The 21,962-nt window shown below is 45.1% G+C and overlaps 4 protein-coding genes across 5 annotated transcripts in view; 2 read left to right on the forward strand and 2 right to left on the reverse strand.

Moving 5' to 3' along the window:
• Positions 1-2,208, reverse strand: part of cpsf1 (cleavage and polyadenylation specific factor 1) — a 19,879-nt gene extending 17,671 nt beyond the window's left edge. Inside the window, exons 1-8 of one of the 2 annotated variants that reach the window (XM_077008316.1) lie at positions 2,030-2,208; positions 1,434-1,599; positions 1,294-1,321; positions 1,038-1,171; positions 871-951; positions 604-755; positions 239-385; positions 6-145 (exon numbers count right to left, since the gene is read on the reverse strand). In XM_077008316.1, coding sequence (XP_076864431.1) covers positions 6-145; positions 239-385; positions 604-755; positions 871-951; positions 1,038-1,171; positions 1,294-1,321; positions 1,434-1,577 — 826 coding nt within the window. In that variant the 5' untranslated portion in view covers positions 1,578-1,599; positions 2,030-2,208. The remainder of the gene's footprint in view (positions 1-5; positions 146-238; positions 386-603; positions 756-870; positions 952-1,037; positions 1,172-1,293; positions 1,322-1,433; positions 1,600-2,029) is intronic. The other variant, XM_077008317.1, reaches the window with a different exon arrangement.
• Positions 2,209-2,469: 261 nt separating this feature from the next.
• Positions 2,470-9,281, reverse strand: parp10 (poly(ADP-ribose) polymerase family member 10). Its single transcript, XM_077008318.1, has 11 exons — positions 8,968-9,281; positions 8,241-8,421; positions 7,797-8,039; positions 7,290-7,520; positions 5,974-7,172; positions 5,516-5,728; positions 5,293-5,371; positions 4,330-5,196; positions 3,986-4,119; positions 3,582-3,756; positions 2,470-3,315 (listed from the first exon to the last, which is right to left on the reverse strand). Exons 2-11 carry the CDS (start codon positions 8,410-8,412, stop codon positions 3,014-3,016), a joined length of 3,615 nt encoding a protein of 1,204 aa, XP_076864433.1. The 5' UTR covers positions 8,413-8,421; positions 8,968-9,281; the 3' UTR covers positions 2,470-3,013.
• A 59-nt stretch (positions 9,282-9,340) lies between these two features.
• Positions 9,341-11,388, forward strand: polr2k (RNA polymerase II, I and III subunit K). Its single transcript, XM_077008325.1, has 4 exons — positions 9,341-9,435; positions 9,725-9,787; positions 9,934-10,026; positions 11,230-11,388. The coding sequence occupies exons 2-4, from the start codon at positions 9,727-9,729 to the stop codon at positions 11,250-11,252; spliced, it is 177 nt and encodes a 58-aa protein (XP_076864440.1). The 5' UTR covers positions 9,341-9,435; positions 9,725-9,726; the 3' UTR covers positions 11,253-11,388.
• A 749-nt stretch (positions 11,389-12,137) lies between these two features.
• spag1a (sperm associated antigen 1a) lies at positions 12,138-21,785 on the forward strand. Its single transcript, XM_077008324.1, has 8 exons — positions 12,138-12,981; positions 13,611-13,710; positions 14,755-14,907; positions 15,217-15,371; positions 17,711-17,852; positions 18,932-19,058; positions 19,305-19,428; positions 20,931-21,785. The coding sequence occupies exons 1-8, from the start codon at positions 12,618-12,620 to the stop codon at positions 20,933-20,935; spliced, it is 1,170 nt and encodes a 389-aa protein (XP_076864439.1). The 5' UTR covers positions 12,138-12,617; the 3' UTR covers positions 20,936-21,785.
• Positions 21,786-21,962: the final 177 nt, after the last annotated feature.

Genomic DNA, 21,962 nt, shown 5'->3' on the forward strand with positions numbered 1-21,962 from the left:
CTCACCTATTGGTTTGGGCACAGCCATGACTTGCATGCAGTCAAACGGCAGGTTACTAAGAGACCAGATTACGGGATGGACCTTCTGCATGATGTTGAGGGAGATGGCCACGATGCTGCAGGTGTCCTGTCGTACAGCCACACGCCTGCCACAAACCACCACCACACAGTCAGCGATTTGGCACGCAAAGGCACGAGACGAGGATGAGGAGGGCATGGGGAGGAGAGACGGCAGTTACCCCGGCCACGTCTGGTTGGGCTCATACAGAATGAGCAGGGTGGGTTCGTAGTAACCGTGAAGGAACTTCATGTCAATTATGTTCAGGAGCTTCTCGTCCAGCTCACGCACGTCAATGATGTAGCTGGGGAGGAAACTGGACTTCTGCCTGCATGAGAATTTTGAAAAACAAATCGAAACACACATGCTTGAAAATTCCCGAACTTTACGAAACATGACTGAAATATCTGTTATATTGCCCAAATAATGCCTTAATTTCAGCACTGCTTCCTTATTTTAAAATGAAATGAATTAAAGTTGCCAGCACATGGATACGCTGCTAGCATCGTTCTCCCACATGCAGGTAATTCGAGGGCTTCATCGTACCCCTCTCCCACAATCCCCTCCTGCTCATCTGTCAGTGTGTCTTTTCTGAAGGGCAGAACCACGAGCTGCGTCCCGTACACCAGCATCACGGCGCAGCGGTTCTCCGGGTCCACGCGCACCATGGGAATGTGCACGTTCTGGACAAACCCGTCCTGCAACGTGCCCAGAAAAATCCAAGTTCACAGCCAGAATTTCAACAGGAGGTGCTCGTGAAGAAAACAGGAAGCGCCATAGGCTGAGGAAAGATCTACTGAAGGCAAAGTGTACCCGGAGCTCTGGCTCTTCGAAGAAGTGCAATGAAAGAGTCTTGAGGTCGTGTGTTCCTGGATCGTACTCCACCACAGAGAGCTGTCGGCAGAGAAGCAGAGACAAGCCGTGGAGAACCTCAAGACGCGGTGCAGCGCACATAACTCATGATGTCCTCGGCGTCCTACCTTGGCGTCCTTGAAGCTGAGCAGCAGGGCATCTCTGCTGGTTCCTACCAGCTGCACGCTGGCCATGGACGTCACGTTGCCGAAGAGGGAGAAGGACGCCACCTGCTCCAGCTTCTCTTTGCGACTCTTACCATCTGACAGGTGGGGGAGCATCAGCGTTAAGCGCAGAGTCACCACCGATCTATCGCTTTCCCCTTTTACCCCATTTCCACAGGTTTATATAGAAACAGTTGGTAAGAAAGGCGTTCACTCTCACCTGCTGGTTTTTCTGTTTTTGTAGAACTCTAAATCCAAAGAAAAAGCATATTTTATGAATAAGTGTACAAGCCTACACTGTAACCCCCAAAAGATCTACCAACTATAACAAATGTCCAAACAGATAGTACATTTACTTACCTCATAATCATGTATTGTCCTGTAGACGTAGAGCTGAGACGTCCCAGCCACCACTAGATTCTTCTCTTCGGTGGATATAAAGTTGCAGTAGACCGAGAACTCCACGGCCGTGGGGTAGTGAGCTTGGCGGTACACCGCGTACATCCTCACACGCCCCACTCAGCACCTGGTAACGCAGTCAGTTCGGTTACGGTGTGAAGTGGTGTTGGTGCGTTACAGACTGCGTGAACCTTCAACAGTGCCGTGTTTGTGTACTAGACACTTGGACTCTTTTATTTCTAGGGTTTAACATTTACTGTATTGGGGACAAAACACACCGCGTTAACCCAAACAGCGTGTCGAGCTTTCAAACTGCTTATGTGCGCTAACGGAAATATTCTACAAACGCTTTTTATCACTACACATATGTGTCAATAAAATATGGCAAATTTTATTCAAAGTGTGAACTACACATGAGTTTTATCTTTTTGTGTCCATTTATTCCTTTTAAGCCTGCTAGCTAGTCAACTTACTAGTTAGCTTTTAGATTTGCTAACGTGCATACGAGAATGTTTTTTTTACACAACACCTTTGTCTATACTTTAATTTTGACATACCAGCATGTAACAGTGTGCAATTTGAAACGACCTATCTTGTCCCGTAATGCTACAAAATCATAGTTATCTGACAAATCACCGAAGAGCTAAGCTAACTAAACGACACTATGGTCGTGTTCCATTCATCACACTTCCCAGAGTTCCACGGGACGACTGTGCAGCAACAAACATGTTCCGGTTTGTAAAAAAAAGCACTCTGCAAACGTTCCTAGGTTGTAGGAAGGCCTATTTGTAGTTTATTTTATGGTGCGATTATCGTACAGTGGCAACCACTGTTATCGCTCAAATTGCATTCATACACACGTTGAAGTTAAGCCATAATCAACAAGATGATGTATTTTCCAGCTATTAGTACGGTTACGTGAGCAAGCAATGTCATGTTTTTAGAAATAAATTAGGCATTTTCCCACACCCAAAAAACCAACGCGAGATGGCATTGGCAAGATGTCCACATTCAAACAGTCTTGGGATAAGACATTTTTATTTTTCACAGATATAAAACAGTGGCAGCCATCAGGCTGTCAAATCAAAGCAGCAATAACAAAACCATATTTGTCAGACCCCACATTTTGGATCACATTATTTAAACATGCTGAAACATTCAAAAACACAAAACAACTAAAACAGTAATCATTTGTGAAGGATAATACCATTTGATCTGATGTTAGTCACACATTTAAGGCTAGTTTCCCAGACTCAGAATAAGCCCATAATGATAATAAATCTCCGAGATTTACCATTTGGTTTACTCCAATGCTGGCAAACCAGCCCTTGATGTAAGCCTCAGAACTAATCACACACAGAAGCCTAATTAACGCAACGTTTACAACTGATCAAGCGTGTTTCTACAACTAAACGAAATTGAGTGAACACTATTTAAGTGACCCATGACATTAACTTTATATGTGACAGTAAGGTCAGTATGATCACCAGGAGACATTTGTCCTCAGTGCATGTAAGGACTGTTTAGACAAAATGCGGTTTTCATTTAGCATGGGTGCCCTGGCATGTAATAAGGTACAGTGGGTAAGCCTGTGTGTCATTAAAGATGACAAATAAAGTGGGGGATACTATTTTGTCCGCTACACTGTGGTATCTGACGGGGATCCCTGAATCTTCCTTCAGCGGTGCAGTTTTCATATCATGCTTGCCCACGGTGAAGTCTCCTGTCAAGACTTTGGCTACAATAATAAACTTGTGTCCATCTACGTTGGGAGGGGAGTAGGTGTCGGACAACGAGAGCGCAGAATCAACAGCGAAGTACACTCCCTGGCCATATATGGTGGCTGTGGAAAGGGAAGAAAGAATCATTCATTGTTTCAATTAAAATAACTCAAAACATATAGAAACATGGATCTGTGTCATTCATTTCCAGGGTTGCAATATTTGCCTAGTAGACAGACACTGTTCCTAATGTAGCGGATTCTTATGTTAAATAGCACTATTTTATTTTGGCAAATAAATAAATAAATAATCACAAGCAGAGGTGTATATGAAATAAATGAATGAACGTGCACAGCTCTTTCCATGTTAGGTTTCTCCAAGTATTTACCATTTTTACCACAGAAGCTCCTGTTAAAGCCATGAATGCAGATTTCCTTCACACTGGTCTCACTGGTGCCGTGGTAGAGCGTGCGTTCCACCTCTAGGTGGGTGGCACTCTGCTCTATGCTGGTTTTCTTCAGTCTATACTGGTTATACAGCAGTGTGTTCATGAGCTTCTCAACCTGCACATAAACACCGAGTGGGTTAGGAAGCTGAAACCATGAGGCGGGAAAAAGAAACACGGGCCTCCGGGGGTTAATCAATCAACGCATGCAGAGTCAATGATTTAAACTTCACTCAAAATTGATGGGAAATCGATGAACAAAATTTTTTCATACTTCCTGAAATGAGTACACCATCACAGAAAAGTGAGAAGAACAGAAATGACCAGCAAATGTCGACAAATACTACCTTAATGATTTTGATTTTGTTGTGATAATCATGAATGGTGTCGTAGAATTCTTTTACAACATTCTGAAATTCATCAGAAGATTCATCAAGTCTGGAGGTGTCCGGCAGGTCTGACACCAGACTATAATCCTCATCTAAGGAAAATCAAAATAACACACATTCTTAACACAAACTATATACACAGAAATGGGCACAAAATACCATATAACACAATTTGTAATAGACTTTTGTTTGTCTAATACTGGCTTTGTTCACAACATGAATATTTAAAGTATTTAAAGCATTTACCTCTAACACTACCTGACTGAATGTAGCTTAAACACGTTTGTCAATTTAATTTTTACCTTGCAAACTGGAATGTGAACCTTCCGAGCCGATGACTCGTCGTGCAATGGTCACTGACTTGCCGGAAGACACGCTGTATTCCTTCATTTTCTCAAAGTCGATGATGAAAGGCTGACCGTTGAACACAATGTCAGTCTTCTTCTGTTTCATGCTCCATGCGTTCTCCATGTACACCGTGGCCTCTGGAGGGTACGGGACTGCCGTGGCCGACCCCTCCTCCTGCCACACCCACTCCACGGTCTTCAGGACATCATCATCTGAGCCTGTGTTGGTGACTCTCTTCAGCAGGCTATTCAAGTCAGACAAAGCAGCAGAGACATAATCCTTGAAGCCGGACACCGTGGCCGTGGATTCTTGTATGCGGATCTGCACTGCATGCTTCCGCTTAATGAGGTCCACACATCTCTTGTAATAGGCCGAGAGCCTCCTCAGAGCCTTATGTTCCACCTTCTCCTCACACTGTCTCATCCCCACCTTCTTCCCCAGGGCGATGTCTACTCTCACCAGATCATGGGGGTAGCTGGCAAACACCTGGATATCTGCATGATTGGCCGTCACAATGGCCTCCTGCAGGGACAAGTCAACAGCCTTCTCCAACATCTGGTCCTTGCTAGCCAGCATAGCTTCTCCTCTGGAAAGTTCCAGAACCTTCTGTAACTCCTCCTCTGCTTGAGTGTCCAATCCCTGACTGGTGTCCATCGACATCTGAATAGCCAATGACAACGAGGCACATTCCTCTTGGTGTTGCTCTGTTGTGGCATCTGTATACAGGTCCTCTTCCTCATCCGATGGTGTTTTCAAGTCAGACAGCTTGAAAGAATCATCTTCAATAACCGACAATATCTTCTTGGCTTCTTCTATACAAGCTGGGAACAAATGTCATGTTAAACATCGGACCAAAATTATGAAGCTTCAAAAATCATTAGGTCACAGTAAAAGTCTCAGAGCAGGAGAAATGTCACCTGTGGTGCATTGCTTAGCAGAAGAGTTCCTCTGGAAGTTTTGAGGGGGTGTCATTTTCCAAGCAAGCTCAAATATGTCCTAGCAGAGAATAAATGGAGATCAGAATCGGAGCAGCTTTAACAAGATATAGCTGACCACCTGACCGGTAAGTGGTAAGTAGCATTGATTATGTGGTCATGTTAAGGGGTCATGGACACTAGCAGGGATGTTTTTTTTTTTTACCTGATCCTCCAGAGGTTCCCACTGCACCTTCTCCAGGCTGATGTAGACCTGAAACTTGGACGTCATTTCTCCTATTATGCTCTCACTCTCCTGATCAAGCAGGAAGCGGGAGATGCCAGGCTGGCTGACAGTAATGGTCTTTGTGTGGGTCGAATCAACCACAGCTGATAAAAGCTCCATCGCCGTCTGACACGCACTGGGATTCCCCTGGATCTGTTAGTCAAAGTTACATTAAGACGGAGGGAAACTTACAGACTTGAAATAGGGATTTCTATAGGTAGCTGTTAAGCCAATAATAATCATAATAACATAACAATAATCATAGTAATAAGCCGTGGCTATAACACATACTCTTAACATCTCAATGGCAAGAGCATACAAGAGGTTTGCTACAGCAAGATGTTCCACTAAATGTCTCAGAAGCAGCATGAGTCAACATGGCCGAGTGCGTCACTTACGCTTAACCCATCAGCCGTCTCCAGTGGGACAATCAGGACCTGCTGCATGTCACAGAGCAGCTGCTGCTGGTGGAGCTGCAGGTATCTCAGCATGGCCGGCTCCAGACTCAGTACGGCCTCTCTCTGAACAGGCGTGCTCAGGAACTGAACGATGCCGACCTTCGCCTCCTCTTCCATGTTCTTCAGGGTCACCACGGTGATTTTAGCGCCCTCGTCCGTCACTTCGGCGAAGCTGGTGTCCAGGGACTGCAGGAAGGCCGTCCACTCCTGACAGTACAGCATGCACTCGTAGTCCGGCTCCACAGACAGCTTGAACTCCACGATCAAGGAGTCTATCCACTCGCAGGCTTGGGCAACCATGTCAAGGGACAGCGAAGTTACGATTAAGATGCCGTCCGACACTACGTATGTGCATGGCAGACCTTGGTTTTTAAGTGATGTCAGCAGCATGTCTTTAACGGCCTCCTTCTCCAAGAACTTGGCCTTCAGCTCAGTCATGGGCATGTGATGCTGTGAGAAACCACCGAGGAACTCGAGGACCTTGCCTTTGAGCCTCTCGGCTTCGAGATGACCAGGCCCTTTGATTTGCACACCGTCCTGCTTGAGGGTGATCTCGAAATTAGGGTGAGCCTTTCTCAGGGCATCAAGAGAGTTACTCAAACTAATCAGCCTAAGTTTGGTTTGGTCAGGCACAGATATACTGAAGACTGTGGGTGCAGCCTCTTCCATGCTGTCTTTAGCAACACTAGTCCCTGGACTTTTTGGGGTAGGGGATGCCGTAGTCAAGGATCCTACAGAGGAAAAAGGAAGGGAGTTGTGCTTTTGTTCTGGGGTGACCGGGGTTGAACGCGGATGTGGTTTTGGGGTGACCGGGGATGAACTCAGATTTGGTTCTGGGGTGACCGGAGATGAACGTGGATGTGGTTCTGGGGTGACTGGGGTGACTGGGGTGGACCTGGGATATGGTTTAGGTGTAGCTGTGGTGAAGGGTACTGATGTGGTGCTGGACACCGGGTCAGAGACGGACCCACTCTGAGCGGGGAGAGAGCTCCTGTTGTTCTGCTCCTGCTGCTGTTTTGATCCATTTTGCAAAGCCGTGGCTGATCCATTTGCCTCTGTGTCCAAAAATGAAAAGTAGGGTTTCACGATCAAGTCTGTGTCTTCAAGCCTGTGGGACGTCTGGAGTACGCAATCCACAGCTGTTAAATAAAAACATACAGAAACAAAATAAGGTTCATAAAAGCTGCAACCAATTTCCTACCTACTCAGCTTGCCTGCGTCAAACGTTCACGTGAGAGTTCAGATGATTTACTTACATTTTGGATCTTTGAAAGAGACCTTGGCGATGCCCTCATCCACCCTGCCAACATCCACCACCTCTCCGCCTCCACCGCGGCTGCTCTCAAAGTAGAGAAGCAGAGTGTCATCGGTCAGTGTAGAGGACAGATTCTCCACCAGGATGGAATCTGGACGTTCAACCTGTTCAAGAGTGAGCTTTGCCCCATCTAGCTTCCTTTTGCAAACTTTGTCAGAAATGTTCTCAAAGTCTGCCAAAAACAAAAGGCCAATTATCTTTGTGTGTGAATGACAAGAATTATTATTAAGCAATTCTTATGTTAAATATTTACAGCAATAACCATATTCTATGTTGGAAAAATTTGAAATGTTCTCAAAACTGTCACGAAATATTGGGCATCAATAGGAAAGTTTTTGCAATAGGTTGCAGTCAACATAAAAAAATTCAGATGTAAACAAAAGCAAAATGCTTTTATCTTCCTCTACTAAGCTATTAAAAGACACCACAGAGTCAGAGTACTAGTTACCCTCAGTCAGAGGTACGTGTAGGTGTATAAGAACCAGATCTTTCCGAGCTGATGGATACAGAGTGTAGTTTTCTGAGTCAATTCCTGTCAGGTTCTCCACATAGAGCTCCACCATCTCCAGGCTGGTGTTGGGAGTGAGCCCCCGCAACACAAACTTCCCACGGTCCTTTGGAGGTTTCTTTCGCACAACTAGTTTGGCATTACTGAGGGTGTGAGACTCTTTAGATAGGACTCGTGTCACATCTACATTGGGACAGATAAATATAACAAGTGGTCCTCTTAATTTATACATGCACCGACACACAAGATTATATGTATGTAATAAATAATGCACATATGGTTAGTGTTAATGTACATTTAAACATGTGTTCGACAAAGACTGAATCCTGCAATTGGAGCATTTTATTTCTGCTCTTCACGACGTCCTAAAGGAGATTCACTTACCCTCGATATGTTCAAATATTAGTAAGGCTTTGTCACCGGTCCGTTCCAAAGAAACAACATTTCCTCCTCCAGACCTCTTGCTTTCAAAATACAGCCATAGCAAGTCGTCGTCCACATCTTCGGGAATACCAAGAACCTCCACACTCCTATCGTCCAGTCTATCGTCTCCCATTATGATTGTCTGGAAATAAAATACCGAAAGCATTTTAGGATTGTCATTTAAATAACTTACATTTTTTTGGCCAATCCTCGTTAACATCCAAAGTTCGTTTAAAGTACAATACATGTATGTAAACACTTGTGGGGTCCTATAAAGTTAATAATAAGACGCTTTAAATATCGAATAAAGCCTTTTAACGTAGTATTACACAAGTTAAAGTGGTTATTCTGTCGAAGAAGTTGCTAAACAGGCTGAATGACAGGGAAGTCATGCAGTCTGACAGGTGTTAGTAGAGACTACAGGACCGAAACAACATTTGTGAATGAATACTAACTCTGTTTTAGACAGCTAGATATATGTAAAACATACAACATATGACCATTAATGCTGGCTACAATTAAATGAAACTGAAACCATGATCAGAATTGGCACCGATTCGACTATGCTAACATGCTTCAGACTACACGCATGTCCCAGTTTGCTTTAAATTGACGAGTATTCCCAGATTGTGGTCAGTTTGTCGATCATGAAAACAACACACAGTACTGTTATATTCTCACGTCTCACCTTAATCTCGAGGCGCTTCACAGCATGACGCGGAGGGATACTTCCTGGTTTAGTTTTTCTTCTCGCGGAGGGATCCGCAAATGCAAAATGCTAAACAGCAACTTTCTCTTTCCTAAAACAAAACATCTAAATTAATAAATGTCTAAAAACTACTAAGTGCCAAAATAAATAAAAAACAACATACTTAATTTAATATAAAATGGCACAAATGCCGATTACCTATACTGAAAAATAACAGATAAAGATATAATAAATGGTAGTATATTACATTATAACGCGGAGGTTCACGCTACAGTATCATTTTAGAAACTACAACTACGTCTCTGAAAAACACCAAAAGTGTATGTGACGTGTCTTCCGCGTTTTTGATCCACCAATCACAGCAGGTTTTCGTCTGACATCACGTATTGAACAGCACGCATGCGCGCAGTTTTCTGGCCGCCACCGAGTAACGAACACGCGTTCGAGGTACGTTAGCTTTATAGACTTTTGCTCCTTTTTAGCTACTTGTCGCACACCATTTATTTATTAGTATAACAACGAGCTGTATGATCGTATGCCATTCGAACAAAACTGTAATTTCTCGATGGTGTTCATTTGGTAGTTTTCAATTAGCCTAGTTCGTTAGCGGTCTAACATTAGCTTAGCCAGTTTGTTCGTGTTTCGTGTGCAGCAGTGACCTTTTAATCTCGCGTTTAGCACTGTTCCATGTTCAAACTTGAACTTTATATATTGCTAAGATATTTATATTTTCCAGAAATGGATCCCCAAAAAGACGTTCAACCTCCTAAACAACAGCCCATGATCTACATTTGTGGAGGTGATGTTGGTCGTCTAGCAGACACCCCCCCCCCCAACACATGGACAACAGCAGTGCCCAATCAAACTGAGTTAAGCACACCAGCCTGTGTGTGAAGATGAAATGGCGTCCATCTTCATTTTAACATTTGTTCATTTGATTTTTAGAGTGTCACACAGAAAATGAGATCAAGGCCAGAGACCCTATCAGATGCAGAGAGTGCGGCTACAGAATCATGTATAAGAAGAGAACAAAAAGACGTATCCTTTCTCTCAAAGTAGGACCAACACATACCAGGAACTTGTATAAAATGTCTAGATATTTGCCACAAGCTTTTCATTGGAGCATACTGTTCTTTTGGGAGCGCTCCACTGACGAACACTGGCGTGGTTGTTGAAATAACATTCTTATTTTTAAAAAAATACATATTTTCACTAATGTTTGTACCAAATTTGCTGTACAGGGTAGAACAAGACTAGGCAGAAAACATTAGAGCAACATGTTTTTCAGACGTTAAAAGAAAAATCTAAGGACATCTCGTTTACATTTACAAATGTAAATGACTCCCCTGCTGTGATGTCACACCTGTGAGTGATGTCACACCTGTGATGCTGGGCGTAGCACCACTTTAGGCTCCCTGGCCTGTGTGTGTGGCTCTAGGAGTTACGCTTTGGTGCAACAACATTTCTCAGACTCGGTTTGGGCTTGGCTGCAATGGTGTCTCTGCCCTGTACGAGCTGAGACACAAACTAAAGAGAAGGGCGAAGCTGTGAGTGGTGTTCAGAGCGCTGGGCTAGCAGCGACATCCTGAGTGGAAACCTGGGAGACTGTTGCCATAGCAGCAGTGATGACGCATCTCGGGTCCAATGATTGTGAGCTGCTATCCTAAGATTTTGTCCTGTCAGTTGTTTTGTAGTTATAAGCTAATTAAACCAGGACAGGAAGGGTATAACCGGTCCCTCCCAATTATCGCAAAAACCCCAATTTACGTATAGTTGAGAAATGAGAGAACTCTTGCTTGTCTGTGGCATGGATTACTTTTAATTCCAGTGTGTGTACTCCAGCAGGAGGGAGCAGGTTCCTTCTCATGGCATGGGGGCCATCGAGGATCAAAGGGAAAAGATTAAAAACTGAAGCGAGGATCAAAGGATCAGAAAGTGTGTGCCATGCAGCCACTTTGCTGGTCCTCAGTGCAGCCGTTTTACATTAGAATATTGGTGCCGTTGCCTCCTGTATCTGTTTGTGTTCATTCATCTTTTTTGCTGTATTTGTCTAGGGTGATTCAGGCCAAAATCACACAGACACATCAGTCCTGATATTTTAAGAATCTTGTAACCAATATGATTTTAAAGGGAAATTTTAAGCAAAAATGTTAATCTCCAGAAGTTGCTGGAAGCCATATTTGGTTGAAAGTGGTGTTTCACTGTGTGGACTAATATTTGTTCCTTGACTCTTGGGTCCAGTGGTTGTGTTTGATGCACGGTGATCTTATGCACGATGACGTTTCCACAGACCACGGCGCCCGTTTGATGTGTTGAAAATGTAAATAAGTGTACAAAAGTAGAACTGGTAGAGTAAAATACAGATTTTTTAAAAAATGTCGAATGGTTGGGTCTTGATTTTAATCTTATGCAAACTGCACATTTTGTAAGAGTTGCAAGATATGCAATAGATTTTTCCATTTCAGTATCTGTGTCTGTACTGAATCTCTTGGGCTTTCGCCATGAACTATGGTAATGGAGAATCTAAACTGCAAACGACGACATAAAGGCCTCTATACAAGACTGTTCCGAGTGCAGGACCCACACACACAATAGTGCCTTTGCAGTGTGATTTTTTTATTTTTTAAGAACTTTAACACCCTTTGGTCAAAACTAGGTCATGCACGATGGAGGCCTTGTATGTACACAGGGTATAGGATTTTGTGCAGCTGACTTCAGAGTACAAAAAAAGGTTTCTTGTACTGGTAAATAATACTGATACTCAGTACCAGCAAATAAAACAAAACCAGTTATATCCTATAATAAACCTAGTCTGAAATAACATCACAGTTTAATATGAAGTAGTTCAGGGTATAACTAAATAATTGCTACATATCAAATTATGTGAATAACTTTAAGGCTTTAATTTTTTGTAGGTTTTTTAAAGGTTTTTTTTTATTATTTACAGAACATCAAATGTTCTTAAAGGTTTAACCCCTTCTGACATGATTCGTATCTAACTGCAACGGGAGGGTTCTCAGTTTTCATGAATTTAAATATGCTACACTAACACAGATTATATTGTGTTGAAGTGATCTGGTTACTGCCAGTAAAGATCTGATCTCCGTGTGGAGTTCTGGCACGCTGCTGAAGGGCAAAAACACCAGACCCTCTTCACCCCGCAAACCCAAATGAAGATTAATAACTGTTCTTGGAAGAGTCAGATGGTGCTGGACAAAACAAGGGCACGAGGAAATACAGGCTGTTTCTCACTCTAAACATTACAGACAACTCTTTCATAGCCAAGTGTGTGTGGCAAAGAAATGAGCAAATGCAAAACCCTGGGTGCCTCATTGTAAGTGATGTCGTGCTTTACGCCGTTAAAACGTCTGTAGAATTTCCCCTGCTGCTGGGTATGCAGTGAGAGTGGTTCCCTGGAAACCAGCCGTCTCTGCAACACCGCATTACTGCAGCCCCTCCTCCCACTGTGACATCACAGCCTGCCGAGCCTGCAGGGGGCGGGGCTTCCAGGCTCTGTACAAACCTGTCCAGTCTGCGCTGCAGGAAGAGTACGAGAGGCAGTATGTTGAGGAGTGAGTGTTTCTGCGTGGTGGGAGTGCTGACTGCGCTCCAGTAACGAGAGGAAGGACATGGGGAACGCACAGAAGAAGGGCCCGGGAAGAGGAGAGGAGGACATCCCTCATTCCCGACCGGGGACTCCGGGGTCGAGCAAGAGTTCAGTCAGCTCCAGGTCCCAGGAGTCGCAGGGGAAGAAGCCGCTAGCGAACGGCTCTCACTCAGCCGAAGACAGCCGGGCGGGGGAGGAGAATGGAGGCCGTGGCCCAGGAGGGAGAGGGGCAGGGGGGGAGGGGGTGAACCTGGACGCCCCAGCCGGAGCTCTACCGCCCCCCCTCGCCCGTTTGAAAAATGAGGGCAACATGCTCTTCAAAAACGGACAGTTCGGAGAGGCACTGGAGAAGTACACGCAGGCCATAGACGGCTGCGAACAAGCAGGTGGAGTAGCAGAACTGGTTCAGTACTATTTTGCTGTGCTTTAGAAAAAGGAAGCAGTGATCATGTGTTAATCTGGAGTCCTCTAGTAAAAGTCAGCTCTGAAGTCTAGACTATACTTTTTAATATAAACAATGAAGTGTTTTCTTATTTTAATGTTTTTTTGTCATGCCTAACTTCAGAAGCTCAGAAACCATTTCAAAATGAATTTGAACCAAGTTTGAGCTGTAACTGCTTGGCATGTAGTGCACTGTGCAATCTGTGTGTGTAAGAGGTCGAGTATTGAGTCACCAAGCTTTTTGAGGCATATTTCTGCCACCTTTGTAGAGGGGGAAATAACAGAATAGAATCCAGATTGTGAAAGGTTTTTAGACAGCATTCATTTTACCGGAAGTGGCCCAGCAGAGCAGATCTGTCACTGAAGTCCCTGAACACTTCCTGTATTATTAGTCTTTGGACAGGAGTAATGACAGGGTTTGGTTAGAGTGGTTTGGGCGGGTCTCGTACGTTAATGACGCAAGCTCACGTGCTATGGTGAAACTCATTTTTATTCTGCTGTGTTTGTATAACCATGGAGACTTAGGAGAAGCTTTGTGCTGAGTTCTAACTTTCATGCCTATGTTTGTTGACAGGTGTTGACAGTCCTGAGGATCTATGCATATTGTTCTCAAACAGAGCTGCTTGTTACCTGAAAGATGGAAACAGTGGAGACTGCATTCAGGACTGCACCAGGTTAGTAGGACACCTCCCACTGATACACACACACACACACACACACACACACACACACACACACACACACCCCTTCTGCTCATAGTAAAGATCAAGAGTATGTTGCTACCATCTGTACTATTTCCAGTGACCTGAGAATATTTTTTACTGAATGTGGATGTTAGTTATTTTAAATGTCACTGGAAGCCTCTGGTGGGCACATTCAACTCTCACTGCCTTCTGTTTAGTTGGGCTGTAATATTGGAGGCAACCTGTAATTGTCTTTGAGAGATTACCAGACCACACAATTGGCTCAGCTAAAAAGAGCTTCACCTGCAGACCATGAATGGTCACTAAGAGCTTGTGCCCTGGGGGATTTTCTGTTGTCATTTGTCACACACGTCAGTAGGTGATACTGTATTCTCTATACTGTACGTTTTACAAATGTGCTGCTGTTCTATATATATATTATAGATATATCTGTTATATATAGTGTGTGTGTGTGTGTGTGTGTGTGTGAGAGAGAGAGAGAGAGAGAGAGAGAACAACTAGTCAACGGCAGTACTGTAATGCTGATGCTGAACACTGGTGTTTCTGTAAATAGATTTGCTTTCTTTGCTTTAAGGAATGAGATTAAAAAATACACCCACAATGTGAGAACTAATATCAGCATTTAGTTCTGTATTGAAAACAAGCTGTTTTCCCATTAGTCATAGGTTGGTATGACACCCCGCAAATAATCAGAAATGGGAGGGGGGGATTCCTAGTTTAGAAGTTCATGTTTAGAAATGCTACCACTGTTTTCTAGCTCAAGAGACTCTTTCACTGTAGGCGCCTAGAGGGCTTCCATACACTACTCTACACTGACCATGTAATCTTCTTATCAAAACCAAATCACTGTTGTAGAACCCACAAAATTCATGGTTTTCACAGCCCAGTAAGGGAGACTCAGGAACAGAGGTCATGAATGGGCATTAGCTCACTTCATGAGCCTCACGGGGGACTCTGTCTGTGTTGGTCATGCACTAAAGGCTTAGCTGTAATCTCTCTCACCCTACCTGCCAGAGCGCTGGAGCTCCGCCCCTTCTCCCTGAAGCCCCTCCTCCGCAGAGCCATGGCCTACGAGTCTCTGGAGCGCTACAGGATGGCCTATGTGGATTACAAAACCGTCCTCCAGGTTGACGTTAGCGTGCAGGCGGCTCACGACAGTGTGCACAGGTAAACCTTCAAAAAAACTTCTCCAACAGTCATAGTAAACACCAACAAAGACATGACAGAATATAGAAATATTATGACAGAAAAAGAAGAAATAAATGACAGAAAACAGCAGACACCCTCCAACATTCACACACAGACATGGCGCAATATCTGGGAGCGTTTTTGTTTTAGCCAAACGGACTCCTCGCTGTCCCGTCAGCTTTTAATAGTGACCCAATACATGCTCCCCTTCACCGGAGCCCGTTAACCACCGGGCTCGTGTGTATACGCTTGTGCTGAGAGAGGTTTCCGTGTTCTACCGTACGGCAGGATCACTAAGCTGCTTATCGACCAGGACGGTCCCGACTGGCGGGAGAAGCTGCCGGACATCCCCCTAGTCCCGCTGTCGGCACAGCAGCACACGAGGGAGGAGCCGAGCGCGGAGGTTCTGCAGGCCCGGGCGGCCCGAGCGGAAGAGGAGAAGGGTCTGTCACCGACACACACCTCACCATCCCCTAACAACATGGCGTATCATCGACAAATATCCGTTTAAACATACTAGTTTTTCATTCGTCTGCCACAAAGGGAGGTTGGTGGACTTCGTTATTGGTAGTGCTTTTATTATGGGTCGTTTACCTGCGTGACGTTACCTGTATGAACCGGCTCGGCTTTTACCTTGTACGCCTTGTTCAAACAGGCCGAGGCATTCACACTAGTTTACACACACCCGTGCGGCTGACAGGGTTTGTCCGTGTTTGTCAGCGGCGTCTATTAGCTGACTCTATTATTGATGAGCGTGACCGAATCGGCTGTCGTCCGTAATGGAACAGGACGGCTCGGGTGTCGTGTTGGGCCGGGAGGGAAGTTTAACATGACCGACCGCAGCTCACGGCGGCGACAACGGTGGCCCGTTCACACTCTGCACGGGGCAGATGAAGAATCTAAAGGCAGCTCGTTATTACAATGGCTCATACGCAGAAACGGGGACGGATATCAAAAGTAAAAGACAACACACAGATGCCACCCCCCTCCCCCCTCCCCTCCAACTGGGTCGGATGCAGCGCGTTCAGCTCCTACAGAACTGCCAGCTTGGTCCACGGAAAGCAGAAACATCTTGACTGGTCTCCCTGTTCATCTCAGCATTTACCTCCAGAGGTCTGCCCCCACCTCTGGAGCTGCTCTCTGCCCACGGCGCATCCCGTCCAAGGTCCACAGCAACAACATCATAATCATCATCATCATCATCATGCTGTCCCAGAGGCAGATCTTTGAACGCGTGTAGTGCCTTCATCTCCAGTGTCACTGCTTTGTGGTGAAAACCGCTGCTGAGCCACGATGCCTACAAACTACTTGCAGCTGTGCAGACGTGTACGGTTCCCAAGCACCGTCGTCCTTCACCATGGAAGCAGGCTGCGTTCCGTCCCCTCTTCCCAAGAGCAAGCCGACCTTCACCTGCCCCACCTCTCTTCTTGCCCTCTTCACCTGACAGCTGCCCCGCTGACACCAGCTCCTCGAGCCGTCCGCTTTGCCGCCCACCTTCAGCGACGAATCGCTCGATCGCTTCAAGCTCAGCGTCTGCGTTGCACGTCCGACACTATTGTAGCGTCAGTGAAGAATAACAGTCAGGAGACGTTTGTGCTCACATAAACTCTAGTACAACAGCTCGCGCACAGCACACAATTAAAAACGCAAAAAAGCTCAATGAGGAAAGTGGAGAACACAGCAGATTTTTTTTTCCTCAGACAGCATACAGATCCCATCTGAGTAACAAACCACAAGAAGGATGAAGGAAATGACGTAGATTAATGAGTGGTTGGGAATGCTGCACATGCAGAGAACATTCATGTCTGACAGCTGCCGGGAAGTGTGAAGATACTGCTTCACCCTCTACCGCTCTCTGAACACAAAGGCGTGTCTGTCGCTCACAGGGTGCTAATAGCAATTCCTCTTCTGGAAAATAGCGAAGATTTGTCCAAAACATTTTTTTTTTGTCGATTTGTTGCTAGGTGCTTTTTTGATGAAGTAAAAAAGTAATTAAAGGTGTATGAAAAGTCACTAAACTGAAAAAAATCTTTGGACGAAATATGAAATCATTTATTTATGGTACTGTTCACTTATCTACCAGTGATTTCAAAATCCAGGACTGTATTTTAATATAGATTTGAGAACCAAAGCTGGAGGACAGTTCCATGCAGTGTAGTCATTCGATTCTGTGATTTAGTGGGGATTTTTTTTTCCGCTCTGCCTCAGGGTTTCTCAGTTATGGTCGTGTCCCAGAGTGGGAGGTCTCAATCTGACTCTGTAAGGTCCACTCCAGGCAGGTCCCCCTAATGTCTCTCCTGTCCCTAACCCAGCCAGGTCCCCCAACATCTTGCTCTGTCTCATCCTCCACACAGTCATGTCTCCCTAACATCTCACTCTTTCTCGTCCCCCACACAGTCATGTCTCCCCAATATCTCACTTTGTCTCGTCCCCCGTACAGTCATGTCTCCCTAACATCTCGCTCTCTCATCCCCCACACAGTCATGTCTCCCCAATATCTCACTCTCTCATCCCCCACACAGTCATCTCTCCCCAACATCTCGCTCTCTCTCATCCCCCACACAGTCATATCTCCCCAACATCTCGCTCTCTCTCATCCCCCACACAGTCATGTCTCCCTAACATCTCGCTCTCTCTCGTCCCCCACACAGTCATATCTCCCCAACATCTCGCTCTCTCTCATCCCCCACACAGTCATGTCTCCCTAACATCTCGCTCTCTCTCGTCCCCCACACAGTCATGTCTCCCTAACATCTCGCTCTTTCTCGTCTCCCCCGCACAGCCAGGAAGGCCGAAGCGCGGTTCACCCTGCTGAAGCACGAAGGCAACGATCTGGTGAAGGCGGCGCAGTACCAGAGCGCGCGTGAGAAGTACAGCGAGTGTCTGCTCCTCAAGCCCAACGAGTGCTCTGTGTACACAAACAGGTATGGACAAGCCCCGCACCCCCCCCCCCCCCCCCCGGCCCGTGCCGCAGAGTGAACGCCAGCCGGAACACGGGCCACCCTGGAGGAGTGCTGCAGGCGTGCTTTTCAGAACACTCTGACTAATGACTGACTAATTATAGGGCCTTGACGAATCCCTGGATGGGTCAGGTTCTGCAGAATTGTCACGTCACAGCTTTGCTAACCGACAGCACTGTCAGCGGCTTCTGCAAAGTGCTGAGACGTGTGGACATGGGACCAGCGCCCAGGTCCACTTCAGTCAGCACCGCTGTGGTCCTCTGTTGGACGCATTATGGTAGAGTGTCGGGCTGGGTGTGCAGCCCATGTACTTATATGAGCCTAGTGTTTAAGGGCTCCTGTAAACTCTCCCTGCATCTTAGGTTACCATTGCCCAATGTCAAAGAGATTTAGTCAATATACATCGAAAAGATGTTTGAGACAAATTGACTGGTTGATTTGAACTTGCATGTGGTGTGTTCCCATTGCTAAAGAGAACTTCTAATGGCGTTTGTTCTGAAATGTCATTCTCACTGTGATTGGTCCACGTCCTGTGCTTATGTCATTATATGAGATGGGCTTATAGAGGAGGCGAATGTCAGAAAAACACTTTAATATACCATTTTAAACTTTCCCTCGTTTAATATAACTAATTTGAATGTAATGGGTAGCCATGTCAGTTATTTCATTTCACATGATGCATAGCTGTTGAAGTTGTTTTTAAAAATGCTGTCAGCACAGTGCTGAAAACACCGTTAAAGGAATTGACCTCTAGAAGACAAATATACTTGACTCAGGTCAAATATCTACAAAGATTCAGTCACACGTGCATGTATGTGTTTAGTGTTTGTCTTCAACTCTGTGAGGATTTTGTTTGATTACTGTTTTCCTGGACACGAACTGTGACAAAAGGGCCTTGTTTATGACCCTGTGGATGACATATTACTCCACTGACATTCGCTTGAAGGCAGACATCTGTCACAATTTTCTTTAGTGCCTCTTACACCTTAAATGTTTGTGTGTTGCTGTCATTGTTGTGACTGGCTTGTCTCTGTACCTTCCAGAGCGTTGTGTTACCTCAAACTCGATTGCTTCGAAGAAGCAAAGCAAGACTGTGACTCCGCCCTTCAGATTGACCCAACCAATAAGAAAGCATTTTACAGACGCGCACTGGCCCACAAGGGCCTAAAGGTGACTGAAGACGTTGTGTCATTCTGTCATACAGCCTCATTCTCGTGTGCCCTCACCTTTCACATGTTTGGCAACAGCTAACGCTTATTGGAGAAAAACATCTTTCTGTTGGAAAGTTCAAACTCATATTTGTTTGTGTGTACATGTGTGGTTCGTAATAACAGCCAAGGGGACTGAATTTCCAAAATAGAACTGTATATTCAATCAGTGGTGATGTGGGGTAAAACTGTTGATTCTGCCATGCAGGACTACCTGTCATCTAGCACTGACCTCCAGGAGGTGCTGCAGCTGGACCCAAAAGTGGTGGAGGCGGAGCAGGAGTTGGAGGTGGTGATGGCTCTGCTGAAGGAGAGCCTGCTGCAGACTCAGGGTACGAACTCCACCCACACCACATCAAAACCACCAGACATACTCAGAGTACGAGCTACACCCAATCAATCAATCAGTCAAAATTTATTTGTATAGCACTTTACACAACACATGTTGTCGCAAAGCGCTTTACAGGATTTACAAGGTTAACAATACTATGGGTCCAAATCCCTAATGGACAAGCCAATGGCAACAGTGGCGAGGAAAAACTCCCAATGATGGTGGGGAATAGGAAGAAACCTCGGGAGAACCAAGACTCAAAAGGGAACCCATCCTCCATTGGGCGGCCCGTTAACACACAAATTACACAAAATTAAATTATACAGATGAACACACAAGTCACACACAAATCACACAATCAGACTAAGTATAAGGTGAATAGAATGAAAGTTCTGGGTGTTGATATTGTCACTGTAAATGTCTTGTGATGAACGCCAGGTTTTCATTCCGTGTCGGAGTGATGATAATGGTATTGTAGGCTCCGACTGCAGTGTTACTCCCCAGGTGAACCTCGGAGAAGAAAGATATGTGATGTGGTAAATATGTAACAGATTATTCAAAGGCCAAAGTAAACAGATGAATCTTTAGTCTAGATTTAAACATTGAGACTGTGTCTGAGTCCCGAATAGAGGCAGGAAGATTATTCCACAATTGTGGAGTTTTAAAAGAAAAGGCTCTTCCACCTGCTGTGATCTTTTTGATCCTAGGAACAGTTAATAACCCTGCGTCCTGCGAGCGAAGTGAACGCGCTGGGTTATATTGTTCAATAAGTTCACTAAGATACTCTGGAGCTAAGCCAAGCAGTGTTTTATATGTTAATAAAAGTATTTTATAGTCAATACGGAATCTAATTGCCAGCCAGTGTAATGACGATAGTACGGGACTAATGTGATCAAACTTTTTAGTTTTCGTTAAAACTCGCGCTGCTGCGTTTTACCCACACCACATCAAAACCACCAAACATACTCAGAGTACAAGCTACACCCACACCACTGCACATGTTCAGGGTAAGACCTACACCCACGTTGTTGCACATGCTCAGGTTAAGAACTGCACCCACACCAAAAATACTGCACAAGCTACGCCCACACCGAAACTGCTGTACATGCCCAGGGCAAAACTACACCGCTCAGGGGACGGTGTAACCAAATGCACATTACTACATTTGACTTTTAAATCTCCGGAGGTCATCTTTGATCCATCGTCCACTGCAAACTTCACATTACAAACACACACTAATCTCTTTCTACTAATATTTACTAATCTTTTATAGTTCTTTATAGTCTCTTGTGGTCATTCTGTGGTTGGTTGGTGAATTATTGCAAATGTGGCAGAGCCAATACATTTTAACAAGTTCAAAATAATAATTAAGCAAATTAACATTATAAAAATGTGCGTCCACTTACTTGACCAGATTAGTTTAGTGTTGACCGTGTGTGAGGTGACTGAGGTTGTGCTGCTCACAGGTGGGTAACACCCAGCGTTCTCTCCTCTGTCACCCAGGCTGAAGGGCTGGGCAGCAGATGCCAACACGGGTAGAGCAGAGAGCTGTGGGCACCATCCATCTTCCATCAGGAGTCACAGTTGATCCAGCAGTGGAGGGGGAGGGGCGCCGAGGTGACCCCGCCCAGAGAGGGGCGGGACTGCGCCAGAGAATGACGGACTAAACCTAAGAGGGGAGTGAGGGTGGGTGGGGGATTGCTACACTCCTTGATTCTCAGCGAGCGGCTGGTGAAACTGCAGACCCCACCCACCCAGCCTCCACCCACCCGGTGCACCAGCTGGACTCTCCAAAAGACCCCACACAATATAGAAGCATGTTCTTTTTGACACCTATTGACTCCAGCTTTGAACAACTATTCACTAAAGCGTCATGCCGAAGATTGTTTTTGGAATGGTGGAATATGATTTGGTATGAAGGATACACACACCCTGTGTGTGTGTGTTTAAGATGTGCCTTTATTTAGAAATACTGCGGTAACTGGTCGCTCAAAGTAACAAGTCATTAACATTCAACCCTTTGACCTCGATTTCTCTTTATAACTGGCATCGTGTTTTAACTTGTTAAATTGAGAAAATATAAATAATATTAAATAATAGTAACTTTGAATCTGCAGGTAGTTCCTAAAGCAACCAGGCCATTCAACACAAGTCACCCGTCAATTGGCTAAAATCGTGTGGGTGCATAAATGAGGAAGAGCGGACAGGCAGCTGTTGGAGTCTCTGAACCCAACAGCGTGTCCAGGCTAACAGACGTGAGGAAACGTTGAATGACACAGTTCTTTTAGGAAGTGCGTTCAGCTTAAAAATTAGGCTGCAAGACTTGCAAGGGCAAAATAAAGCTTTCCTAAAACACCAGGCGTACTGTCTCAATGTGGGGAGCAATATCACTGCAGTTTGTTTCAGTCCGACGGGTGGGGTCAGCAGAGCGGGAATAAGGGTTTGTCTTTTTATGTAGAGGATATGTTAGTAACAGCTGTGACCATGGTGCTCAAATCAAGTGTCCAGGTTGCACATTGTCCAAGCACTGATAAA

The sequence above is a fragment of the Brachyhypopomus gauderio genome, chromosome 6, assembly GCF_052324685.1.
Source record: "Brachyhypopomus gauderio isolate BG-103 chromosome 6, BGAUD_0.2, whole genome shotgun sequence".
NCBI classification, from domain to species: Eukaryota; Metazoa; Chordata; class Actinopteri; order Gymnotiformes; family Hypopomidae; genus Brachyhypopomus; species Brachyhypopomus gauderio.

What these genes read in the sequence shown, in the direction of transcription:
- parp10 (XM_077008318.1), bottom strand. Translation starts at nt 8,412, where the DNA reads ATGGGAGACGATAGACTGGACGATAGGAGTGTGGAGGTTCTTGGTATT. An exon ending in AGACGGCTGATGGGTTAAGC is followed by an intron (nt 5,729 to 5,973) that starts GTAAGTGACGCA and finishes TTTGACTAACAG; the next exon opens with ATCCAGGGGAATCCCAGTGC. An exon ending in TTCACATTCCAGTTTGCAAG is followed by an intron (nt 4,120 to 4,329) that starts GTAAAAATTAAA and finishes GATTTTCCTTAG; the next exon opens with ATGAGGATTATAGTCTGGTG.
- polr2k (XM_077008325.1), top strand. Translation starts at nt 9,727, where the DNA reads ATGGATCCCCAAAAAGACGTTCAACCTCCTAAACAACAGCCCATGATC. An exon ending in CATGATCTACATTTGTGGAG is followed by an intron (nt 9,788 to 9,933) that starts GTGATGTTGGTC and finishes TTTGATTTTTAG; the next exon opens with AGTGTCACACAGAAAATGAG. An exon ending in TAAGAAGAGAACAAAAAGAC is followed by an intron (nt 10,027 to 11,229) that starts GTATCCTTTCTC and finishes TCTTGGGTCCAG; the next exon opens with TGGTTGTGTTTGATGCACGG.
- spag1a (XM_077008324.1), top strand. Translation starts at nt 12,618, where the DNA reads ATGGGGAACGCACAGAAGAAGGGCCCGGGAAGAGGAGAGGAGGACATC. An exon ending in AGACGGCTGCGAACAAGCAG is followed by an intron (nt 12,982 to 13,610) that starts GTGGAGTAGCAG and finishes GTTTGTTGACAG; the next exon opens with GTGTTGACAGTCCTGAGGAT. An exon ending in TGCATTCAGGACTGCACCAG is followed by an intron (nt 13,711 to 14,754) that starts GTTAGTAGGACA and finishes CCTACCTGCCAG; the next exon opens with AGCGCTGGAGCTCCGCCCCT.